The sequence below is a fragment of the Lipotes vexillifer genome, unplaced genomic scaffold (genome assembly GCF_000442215.2).
Source record: "Lipotes vexillifer unplaced genomic scaffold, Lipotes_vexillifer_v1.1 scaffold951, whole genome shotgun sequence".
NCBI classification, from domain to species: Eukaryota; Metazoa; Chordata; class Mammalia; order Artiodactyla; family Lipotidae; genus Lipotes; species Lipotes vexillifer.
The window spans coordinates 1357220-1369464 of NW_006793664.1; the positions used below are offsets into that span (position 1 = coordinate 1357220).

At 43.7% G+C, this 12245-nt stretch overlaps 1 protein-coding gene across 1 annotated transcript in view; it reads right to left on the reverse strand.

The window, feature by feature from the left end:
• Nucleotides 1–12245, reverse strand: part of ACSL1 (acyl-CoA synthetase long chain family member 1) — a 47331-nt gene that overhangs the window by 19484 nt on the left and 15602 nt on the right. The window contains 8 exon segments of the mRNA XM_007472293.1: nt 265–338; nt 860–911; nt 1069–1101; nt 4266–4444; nt 4656–4755; nt 7275–7376; nt 9918–9982; nt 10729–10843. Of these exon segments, the coding sequence (XP_007472355.1) occupies nt 265–338; nt 860–911; nt 1069–1101; nt 4266–4444; nt 4656–4755; nt 7275–7376; nt 9918–9982; nt 10729–10843 (720 nt within the window).

A 12245-nucleotide genomic window follows, 5' to 3' on the forward strand; every position in this document is an offset into this window, starting at 1 on the left:
AATAAAGTTTTACATATAAAAGATGTAACAAATTCTATCTGTCAATTCATCTTAACGGTCACAGCAGGCGTTGGGGATTAGGTCCACAGTGAAAACTATTTGGGAGAAGGTGAATGTATGAAAGCTCAGACCTTATCTATATTTCAGACAGTGTTTCAAATACAGCCCATGCCTAACATGACAGTGGGGCTTTTACCACCTTCATTCTTGAGGCCTGATGCCAACCAATGGATATGAAGAATATACAACATCCCCAAAGTTTACCTCTGTCATTTTAATAAATGCTGAACAATCGCTCACTACATTTCGATGGGTGATCAGCGCTCCTTTGGGGTTGCCTGTGAACACATATGAACAGAACAAAGTTAGAGGACAGAAACTCCAGCCAAGAATGATGGACATGACAGAAGCCCAGAAACCCCATATCATTTGAGCCTCTGATGCCTGTACTGTGAGGTACACCCATGAAAGCCAAAAGTTAGTCACGTTAAATTCCTGAGCAATCTGCAATCCTTTAAAATGAAACTTATTATCTTAAACCATCTTTACTAATATGGGCAAGTTTTAGAGGGTGTGTGTAGCAGTAAGAGAAGAAAATCCAGCAATTTTATTTCTGGAAACCATGGATACACTTTGTCCCAGGAAGACGGGTGATCCTACCTACTGTGACCTTTCATAAATGTTTGAGGACGTGCTCAGATTCTGGGAACGTCTGATAGAGCTACCGTAAGACAGGCTTGAACACTTCTGTCTCTTCTAGTTCTAGTCCATCTATAGCTTGAATAAGTCATCCACAAGAAGAGGCAGGGAATATACACTTCCAGATACCACTCAGAAACAATTCCTTTTCAAAACTGACCTGTAGTGCCACTTGTGAAGCAAATTATTGCAACATCTTCAGGTGCTGGAGGCTACAGCACATTAAAAAAAAAAAAAGCCAGTATAAATCAGAATAGAATAGAAAACTTTAAGTCATAAGATATCACTCAAGATTTCTACTAGGCTCTGAGCTGATTAGACACGGAAGCTACACAGAGGCTGGGGCAGGGTCGCACATGGTGCACTCACCTTGGGCTTCCGTCTGTTGGCTCTTCCCAGGTCCTTAAAGAGAAGAGAAAAAAAAATCTTCAATGGAAACATTTTCTAAATGTAAAGAACAAAAGTCACATCAAGTCAGCTCAAGCTGACTTTTCTGTGGGATTCGCTCACAGCTGACTCAAAGATGGCACAGATTTCAAATTAAATAAACTATGGCAATTTTAATTAACCTGAACCCAAATACTTACCCATCATTCTAAGGAGCCATTTTCTGGTTGTTTTCTCTCTTATATAAAACTATATCGATGGCATTAGGACTGGCCTTTGAAACAGGATTTATTCAAAAGACAGGAATCCAAGTCTTTTACACGTTCTTCTGGTTTCCACTCCCCTATCACAGCCTTTAACAAAGCCCGGCTCTTCACCGTAATCAGAGAACCACACCTGCTCTGTACCCTTCCAAAACCAGAGCTCAGCACAGATATGTGATGACCCAATTCTGCAGAACTGACATCTTCAATCTGGAGAGAGAAAATCAGTCTCTGCCAGACTTAACTGGTGGCCATTCTGGAGAGGCTCAACTATCTGTACTCCCCACATGGAGCAGAGGAAGGATTGGGGCATCTCTGATTATAAAACAGGCCACGACAGAAGCTCTAAGACCACTCTCGAATGGCTATGAAGGTTAAGAACAACAGATTCATTTCTGAGGTACGGCATTTCCCAAAGGCGGGCTCCCAGTTACTACCAAGGGCTAATCCTGATGGTGTTATTTCATGAAGGTGTCTCCATGACCACTTTAATATCTATTAATTTTTTTTAATGAACTATTTATATTCTTTTCCTATTAAAATCGAACAGCTTGAGTGAGCATGTGGAATGAGCATGCCTAGAAATAAATGGAAATTAGATGGGTGGGCTCAGGGCTTAGTGAGTTTCTACCCAGCATACAGTTTTAAACAGTTTTTAATCCTAATCACACTTTAAATTATATATATAACAGACCACTGATTAAAAATAGGAACATTGACATCCAAATAGAAGTTAACTAAGAGTTAAAGTAATGATAATTCTACCAGTCTTTTTTCTAAAATAATCTTTATCAGATCCAAATTTCCACTCATCTTTTAAAAATTCTTACATTAACTTCTTAAGATCTCTAATTCTTCAAAAATTGATGTTAAGTAAAATAAAGCAAGTTATATGCAATTAGACTTTTAATTTATTAGAAAAAAAATATCCAAATTAGTCCATTATTTGCCAAGAGAGTTTCATAGCCTGAAGCCTGACTTATGTCATTATTTAGGAAAAAATACAGCTATTATAAAAATTAAAGTTGTCATCTTTAGGTTCCAAATGCCAAAATAAAAAAGAACCATAAACAGAAGGAAAACTGAATTCTACTTAATGAAGTATTTGGGGGTGAAAAAATTTGTACTCTACTGAAAATGAATAAAAAAAGACAAGTCAGGGCTTCCCTGGTGGCGCAGTGGTTGAGAGTCCGCCTGCCGATGCAGGGGACAAGGGTTCGTGCCCTGGTCCGGGAAGATCCCACATGCCGCGGAGCGGCTAGGCCCGTGAGCCATGGTCGCTGAGCCTGCGCGTCCGGAGCCTGTGCTCCGCATTGGGAGAGGCCACGACAGTGAAGAAAACAAAGAAAAAAAAGACAAATCAGTGAAGTGAATAAAGAGACAGAATGATTAATCTGTGATAAAGCAGATATATTAAAATGTTAATTGTAGACTCTTGGTGGGATATAGTGGTCTACTGCTCAATTCTTTCAACTTATTTGCATATTTGAAAATTTTCATAACAAAATATTGGAAAAAATGCAAAAATACCAGTGTTTCTATTTTTGATGCTATAAAATTATTAATTATTAATAATTATTAATAAAAATTAGATCACATGATCAACCAAAAAGTTAGTTTTAAATTCATTGCTTAAAAATTTAATATTTTGTTTATAAAAATTTAAAAAACCCAATATGAATCATATTATACAGGTAAGTGTAAAACAATGTCTTTTACAAATATTTTAATATAAACTTTACATTATAATCTTTGGTCACTTACTTATCTAAATTTTAATCTTAAGATTACTTCTTTATCATACAGAGCAGTCAAAAAAGACAAAAAAAATGCTTGTGTATGTGTCTGTGTGTGGTGGGGGCAGCAGGAAGAGGAAAAATGGGGGAAAAGATATAATTATGAAATGGGGTTACAAGTAAAAAATACAAAAATAGGGAAATGCTAGGTGAAAAGCTAGTTAAAAAGCCAATTTAACAATTCAGCACACCCATTAGCTCTTATGGACTCCTGTTGTATGCTATCGTGTGTGTGTGTGTGTGTGTGTGTGTGTGTGTGTGTGTGTGAGAGAGAGAGAGAGGCAGAAGCTCTGACAGAACAAATGACAGATTCTCTGTGACAACTAAGTTCCCCAGGAAAGGTTTTATAGATCCTTCCTCATAGCTCAAATTCTTGATAGAAGGAGAATTGTAAATAAAATTCAAAACCCTATTTATAACAGTTCCAGGAAAATATTTATAACATTTTCAGAAAGAGAATGACTTATTCTATTGAACCTATTACTTCCCGTGATGTGCACATAATAACAAGGGCCTCCTCTTGCCCAGTTTTGGATTGAAGTTTAATCCAAAAACTGGGGAGACTAGCTTCTTGTAGGATCCGATGTCAAACAATCAACTAAAGTATGGGCCACACTCATTTTCCTAGAATGGTTACCTTTAAAGTTGTGATTAATGTGAATCTTAAATATAATACAAAAATAAACCAAATCAAGCCTCTATGCTAGAAATTCACCTGGGGAAAAGAAAAACGAGGCAGATTTCTATGTCTGGCTCCGTTTAAGAGACAAATCAGTAAGTAAAAGGTGTTAAAGCCTAAAGAGGACATACAAACTTAAATCTCTGCTTGAATCTGAAATTCCCATTTCCAGCATTTATTGGCATGGCTTGTCAGTACTCTAGAATGAGTATGTGAGCACTGCAGCTCTCCTGATGAGAACACTTCCTGTAAAATGTGATGGATTAACACTGGGCATGCGGGTAGAATTCTTCTTTCCAGTAATGAGACAGAGATTTCTGCTCTCCATCTTTTACAGGACCAGCCAGAGCTGGGACTTTGTGGCCGCACTGGACACCACATTTGAGCCAAAATGACCTCAGGGAAACCCTGCAGTGAGGTGGGCAGGGCAGGGTGACTCACCTCCATCGACTTCATGCTGATGAGCTCCACCCCGCACTTCTTGCCTCGGTCCGACAGATTACTGCCATAGGAGTCCATGAGAACGATCGTTTTAAGGGATGGTGTTAATTTATTTTCTACACCTTCTAATAAGAGGATGGCCTTCCCTGGCTTGTCCACAAAAACCAGAGAGAGTTCAGCTGGAAGTGAAGAGACACAGTGAGGAACCAGCTCTGGGATACTAAAAGCTTGACTGTAACATCTGACACCAGGTTAAGTACTACATTTCTGAATAGGAGGGTAGATGTACATTTAAATGGAAAAATCCCTATCATATCATGTATCAGCAAATGCAGTCTCTGTATCTAACCAATAACTATGCCAAAGTGCCCCTAAAGGCCGCAAACATACCTTTGTTGATGATGTAGGTGATTGCTTCTGTTCCGAGGGTATCGTAGAGGGGAACGATCACCATCGAATAAGTAAAGCATCCCTGTTCAATGATCACCCACTAAGGAAAACGTAAAGATCAGGGTGAGAAAATAAGATATTGTGGAACCACTCCAGGGAAAACAATACTCTATAGAGATTCAACATGGAAACACCAGATGTAGCAAAACTAACATCTGTGTATCTACTACTATGTGCCAGGCACCAAAGGGATTCCTAATGAGGGCAAAACACTTGCTCACTTCTTAAAAGGAAAGTACAATTTGCCTGAAAATTTGAGGCAAATATGTGAAAAGAGAATGAACAGCATGAGAGTGACGGGCTCAGAGGCAAGACAGCCTGCAGTGGGCCTCCTTGGTGGGGGAGGTAACCGAGCTTGCCCTTTGCAAGAGCAGCACGATTTGGACAGGTGGAGAGAAAGGTAAGGGGACTCTGGGAGGCGGGACTGTGAGATCAAAGCAGGGAGGGTAAAGGGAGACACAAGAGGGAAGAGATATGGGAACATATGTATATGTATAACTGATTCACTTTGTTATAAAGCAGAAACTAACACACCATCGTAAAGCAATTATACTCCAATAAAGATGTTAAAAAAAAAAAAAAAAGCAGGGAGGGTGGTCCAGTGGGTAAGAACCTGCCTTCCAATGCAGGGGTCGCAGGTTCAATCTCTGGTCAGGGAACTAAGATCCCACATGCCGCGGAGCAACTAAGCCCACGTGCCACAACTACTGAGCCCGTGTGCCACAACTAGAGAGAAGCCCACGTGCTGCAATGAAAGATCCTGCATGCCGCAAGGAAGATCCCACGCGCCGCAACTAAGACCCAACGCAGCCAAATAAATATTTTTTTTAAAAAAGGCAGCGAGTGGGGGCATCAGTGAGCCACCAGGCTGGCAGGGACAGCCCAGCAGGGCTGTGGGGACTGGCTAGGCTGGAGCCGGCCTGAGGCCACGGGGGAGCCTGGCTCTATGTCCCTGGCAAGGTGCAGCCTCTGGGGTTTCTCGGCCAAACAGCAACTGGGGCTCTGAGGGACGGCAACCTGGCCACAGTGTACAGTAGGGCCTGGGACTCGGGGAAGAGGGACACACTGTCTACCGGGAAAACTGTCCTGGAAGGTTCCCTAGGAAAGCGAGGAGGAAAGAAGTGACACAGTCACTGGTCATCTTCCTCTAAACACACCAGCCACACAGCAACTGACCCGCCTACAAGGCAGATGCAGCAGAGTCCCTCTTTCACTTATAATCCTCAGTGGTGCCCATCATCCGCAGAACACACGGCACGGATGAGGGCACAGTGGCCGGGGGGAGCAAGCACAACCCACTCACAGTCACTTGGCCTGGAGCTGTCTCTCTCTCTCATCCTGCCACTCCACCCTCCACCACAGTGAAATGCTTCATCCCCCATCACAGACACGCTGCTCCACACAAGCATGCCATTGTTCCTGACACTCCCTTGGCCTCCCCACCCTCGTAGGCATCAAGACTCCACCCTGGACTTTGCTGGTAGCGCAGTGGTTAAGAATCCACCTGCCAACGCAGGGGACACGGGTTCGAGCCCTGGTCCGGGAAGATCCCACATGCCACGGGGCAACTAAGCTCGCGCGCCACAACTACTGGGCCTGTGCTCTAGAGCCCGCGCGCCACAACTACTGAAGCCCACATGCCTAGATCCTGTGCTCCCCAACAAGAGAAGCCATGGCAATGAGAAGCTCGTGCACCGCACGAAAAGTAGCCCCAGCTCGCCGCAACTAGAGAAAGCCCGCGCCCAGCAACGAAGACCCAAGGCAGCCAAAAATAATAAATAAATTTATTTTAAAAACCCTGCTGAGAAACCACTCTAATTTATAAAATAGTAGCACAGGGATTGAACCAACATGTCTTTTGGACCCACGTAGGTCTAAGAATCAATTCAATTTCTTCAAGCCCAGTGCTTGAATTTTTCTGCACCAGCTATGCCACTATTTGTTTACTCACACTACAGGCAATAGCTCCAGGGGGCTTCTCATTTAAATGTAATTTAATACAGCGGTTTACAGAAGCAACAAGCATGGGCCTGAATGGCTAAACAACAGTATGCTTGCCCAAATTAAGGCCAGCTCCCAGTGAGGCCCCTTCCCCATGGCCCCTGGGATTTTAAACTTTATAACCTGGGCAGAGAGAGCCCAGACCTTTTAGAGAGAAAAGATGAGAGTTTGCTACTGACAAAAATGTATCCAAGTTTCTCTGTCATTTATTAATGCCACTTTTCTAATCACAGAGGAAGCCCTTAAAGTGGGAAGACTTCTTTGTTAGTTATTTGTTCTAAGACTTTCTTCACTAGTTTTTGTTTGGGGACCTGATTTTAAAAAAACAAAAACCATAATTTTCTTTAAAAGTGATTTGTTTTTCCGACGTAAAGGCTAAGAAGGGCCTGGTTTGGGTTTTCATACATGTAACTCTCTAAGGCATAACACAAAGTCATGTTCTCAGAGGTAATCAGACCAAAGAGTCTGGTCTGAAGCAGAGGTAGGTGTGAACCCTAACTGTTTCTTCCATCTGAGACCTCTCCAAACCATGTACGGTCAGGGCCTAATGGTTAATACCTCAGGTCTGTTCTGAGAAAAGATGCCGATGAACTGATCTGGGGCCGCCTTGAAGCCCTTGTGGAGCAGCGCCGAGCCCACACACTCTGACATTTCTGCAACCTAAAACGGGGGAGAAAAAATCAGGAAGAGCATCAGGCCCAACTCAAGGAACACAGCTTCCTGTGATGGCCAAGCCTAATATCTTAGCCGAGAAGCAGCATTGCCTGGGGTGGGGGAAGAACAGGGGCAAACAGGTATTCCTTTAGTTACACATTTTTGTAAAGTTCAAGGTTTGAATCACCAGAGCTCACTGTAAGAAAACTGATCATATGGTTCCTTCTGCAAAGCAAATGAACTTCACCCCCAACAGCTGCAGGTCACAGATGATACATGTCAGAGTTTCTATACTTTAGTTTAGTTTCTATACTTTTATACTTCCGTTTTATAAAATTATAAAAGCAATCCAGGGACACAGAATTTTGTGTCTGTGTTTATAAAGAGCAACCAAGCAGCCAAAACTTGTCCTTTGATATAACCACACAAACAACAAGTTTGGGGGCGATCTTTAAAAAAAAATAAGAACAAGGTCTTATCATTAGGCTCCACAGTTCTATTCTTGAGAATTCATTCTTTGGAAATAACCCAATCCTAACCAGAGGTTTGAAAAAACTTTAGGTACAAAGATATGTATTTCAAAATTATCTAAAGTCACAAAAGTCTAGGGGAAAAAAGACCAATGGCTAGATGGTTAAGTAAGTGATGGTAAATCTCTAAGAAAATGTTCTACAGCTACTAAATACTACAGTTATGAAAACCATATCAAACAGAGTATTTGTAACAATTTTAAGTAAGATAAATGAATACAAAAACGCATACTATTAATTACAACTATGTAAAAATAGGTAGATTCATAAAAATTAGGCAGAGCTATATCCCTGCCCCCATCCCTCATCCTCTCCTCATTCTTACCCCAAATGAACGAAAAAAAATTTTTTTGAATCTTAATTTGGAATTCTTTTCTTTATTCTCAGTTGGTAAATTCTCAAGAGCACTTTAAATCCACACCCACGCCTGCAGAAAACAGAACCACACCTATTCCTGCCCCAGAAGCCTGTGGGTTCTGGCACATAGTGCCCCTCCATACGCAGCAATGGCGGTGAAAGCAACGCTGGCCAGGCGACAGCAAGAATGACATTAACATGCTTATTACTTCCATACCCCATGGACTGTTTCACAACTCCTGCTTGTGTGTAAGGGCTGGGAACCTGCGAGTACCTAGATGGTTTTCAGAGCTTATTGGGATCCTATGCATGTACTTGTGACTCTAGAAAGAGGGTCCAGACCTTTCTTCGAAAAACCTTACAGGGGTTCCTAGCCCCAAAAGCTAAGAATCACTGGGCTAGGGGGAAAAAGTGATTTAAATATACAAATTCAGGGCTTCCCTGGTGGCGCAGTGGTTGAGAGTCCGCCTGCCGATGCAGGGGACGCGGGTTTGTGCCCCGGTCTGGGAGGATCCCACATGCCGCGGGGCGGCTGGGCCCGTGAGCCATGGCCGCTGAGCCTGCACGTCCGGAGCCTGTGCTCCCCAACGGGAGGGGCCACAACAGTGAGAGGCCCAAGTACCGCAAAAAAAAAAAAAGTAAAAATATACAAATTCAAAGTTAGCTTAAGTCTATTTTTTTATCTTCACCAGCCTCTGTCTGAAATGTACAAATGTACTTCTGAAACCCCAGTGATTTTCAATCTGCCTTCAAACATCCCACCTGCAATGGACCTGTTTTCTCTCCTCCAGTCAATATATAACAGAAGCAATAGAGGAACAGATCACTATAGGTAACTGTAGTGTAAACCCCAAGGGCTGGGCTTTCTCTTTTTTTGTAACGCAAGTGCCTGCCTTAAGCTTTGATTGATGACCATCCACTTCCAAGCCAAGGCTGACGCATCACCAGCCATAGGCTAGATAAAGAGCCAGGCCCCCTCCCCGCATGAGGCTCCTTTGTTTCACAGATCTCGGTTGATGTCGATAACTGACAGTCTGTGCCACTTGTTTTCTCTCTTCCTGTGCTTTAAGTTCCTGCTCTTCTGTTTCAAATTCATCAATAAGAATGAGCCCTCGAAACCCTAGGCCCCCATCTTTGACCCCAATAAAGCAGAACCCCAGGTGCTCTATGCTCTCTCTCCCCCTACCCGAGACCTCGCTTGTGTGGCCCAGGTGTGTTGTGTCATTTCCATGTCCTGTAGTAAGAAAGCTTTATTTTTCCCAAGTTTCCTTATGGTTATTGCTGAAAGGCGTCTTGCAATCATAATATGAACCACGAGGGCTGGTCCAGCCACAATATGGATTATTGACAGGCTGAGACCTGAACAAAACAGTAACATGACAAGAAGACGATGTAACCCAGAAGCACTTGAAGATTCTGAAGACCATCGTGCAATGTGAAATTTCCAACACACATGAACTGTTTTTACACCACTTCTGAAAGTGAGGGATCTGAAAACTACTATTTGGCTCTGGTAAGGCAAAATTAACACTGAGAAATCCCTCTGCCCACCGGACCTACAGCTCATTACTCCTTCCTGCCCAATGTTCAATGGCTCCAAGAATTGCCATGTTCCAGCACTATGGCTCACATGAGGCGGCCACACAGCCAGAAAACTCACCTGTTTGTACGAAAGCCATTCATAGGGTTGGTCTGGTTTCCTAGAACCTAAACATGGGCCATTATCTGAAAGGAGAAAAAAATTTAAAAAAAAAAGGATGGACTTAACATGCATAAATATTCCTAGATTCTCGTTTTAACACGCATAAATATTCCTGGATTCTCGTTTGTATCTTTCATTCCACAAAGTATCAGGTAGATTCTACTGTGGTCCTCAGATGTGAAACAATGAATTCAGATTAGAAATGTTTTCTCCCTGGGTTTTGGTCTGAGTCTTTGTTTGTTTCTTTATTTCTATTTTGTTTCTTACATGGGGCAGGAGGGAGAGGGGCTGCAAGGCCGGGCAGCTTCCAGGTACCCGGGGTCTTTCGTGCCGTCCTCAGGGATGAAGGGCAGTCCCATGAGCCGACACCCTCCAAGTGTCTCTGATGGAACCCCGCTTCCTTGGATGTCAGTGTTTATTTCTCAAAATATGGGTCTCCTGGTCAAGCAAGTTTGAGAAATGTTGGATCAGGTGCAATTAAACAGGTCTCTTTACTGCAAGAAACGTCAGAGCCTATTCTGAGCTAAAAGACGTGTGACTCTCCATGAAACACATATGTGACCATGGAAGCCCCTTGGCCGCGGGGCACACCCAGCGGGACCTGTGTGCAGTGAGACTCACTCTGTGGAAGTTATGGGAGGAGACAGGGAGCTGGGAGCCAGACTGAGTGGGAGGAAGTTGGGAGCAAATATGGCTTTCTGACGAAAGACCCCTCTTTCTGAAGGAAAAGCATGAAGCATTAGTCACATGGATTCAGTCAAATGCTTACTTGACAGCTGTACGCCCCTCTGGAAACCTTCATATAACGTTCTGACGTCATCATAGAAATACACCAAGGGCTCGTCACTGTCCAGCAGCACGGATCTCCGGGCACCATCGCTGCCCTGGGGAAAAGACAGACAGACAGATAGCAGGTCAGCAGAAAGCATCAAAAATAAAAGTCTACCGTGTGCACCTTCAATCCTCTCCAGGGCCTGGGAGCAGCTGCTCGGTGAGCATTTGCTGGATGAACTCCAGGGCGGGATGTGCTGGTGTCTGACATAAATCATCCACCTGGAGACAAGAGCGGGCTTCAGAGAAGCAAGGCCGGGACCATGTCCATCCAGGACCCCTGGGAAAAGGAAGCAACTGAGGGAAAAAGAAAAGAGGCTCACTGACCTCTAACCACTGGTCCTGCCAGACAAGGCTGAAGAGTCTGAGGACTGGACGCCAACCCCCTAAATGCACTGTGCTGATTGATTCTCAAACTGTGGCCAGCAGCACAGAAGACAGATTTTTGTCAGGTCTTGTGGAAAGAACACACTGTTCAGTTTTACTTCCATCATGTTATCTATATTCTTTTGGAGATTATGTGTACTGCTTTTTCTCTTTGCCAAATTCAGTTTCTCAGGTAGCATCTACTAGTTACCATCATCAGCTATAAAATGTAGGATGTGCATGGACACACTGACCTGCAGCACTTGTAAGGAGGCAGAGCTGCTACCGTTGTGCCCCCTCCTCTAAGTTGCCATCTGTTGGCTCAGAAAGTCCACCCGTTATGGACAAGAACCCCTAACTGGCAAGTCATCTCAAGAGGCAGGAGTTCTCAACCAGTGAGCAGCTCAGCATGCTGGGGCCCCAGAGATACTGCAAGGGGTACAGATGTATTTTTGTTTAAAATTTCTGGGGGGAGATTAGATTATGATACAAGGACTTCTGGTACCACAAGAAAGCATGGTTCAAAAGTGGGAGACATTGTTTCAAGCGTGAGGTTTGAAGGAAGAAACTAGGAAAGGCTTCAGGAAGGGGCAAAAGGTGAGGTCTCAAAGAGGAAAGAGTCTGAAGAGGCAGAGCTGATGGGGAAACAGGATGCACTCCAGGGGACAGACCAATGTGAAGACCCTTTATAAGGCAAAGAGACAGCCAGACAGGTGCTGGTGGATTCTTTTCCTTATTGGTGTTGTTTTTTAACAATAAGGATTCTTCACTCCTCCTCCCATTAGCTCTTTCCTTCCCCTATTAAGTTATCATTTATAGGGGACTTCCCTGGTGGTCCAGTGGTTAAGAATCTGCCTTCCAGTGCAGGGGACACGGGTTCGATCCCTGCTCGGGGAACTAAGATCCCACAGGCTGTGGGGCAACTAAGCCCGTGAGCTCTGGAGCCTGCGCTCCGCAACTAGAGAGAAGCCCGCGTGCTGCAACTAAGACCCAACACAGCCAAATAAATATATTTTTTAAAGTTATCATTTAGGGCTTCCCTGGTGGCGCAGTGGATGAGAGTCCGCCTGCCGATGCAGGGGACACGGG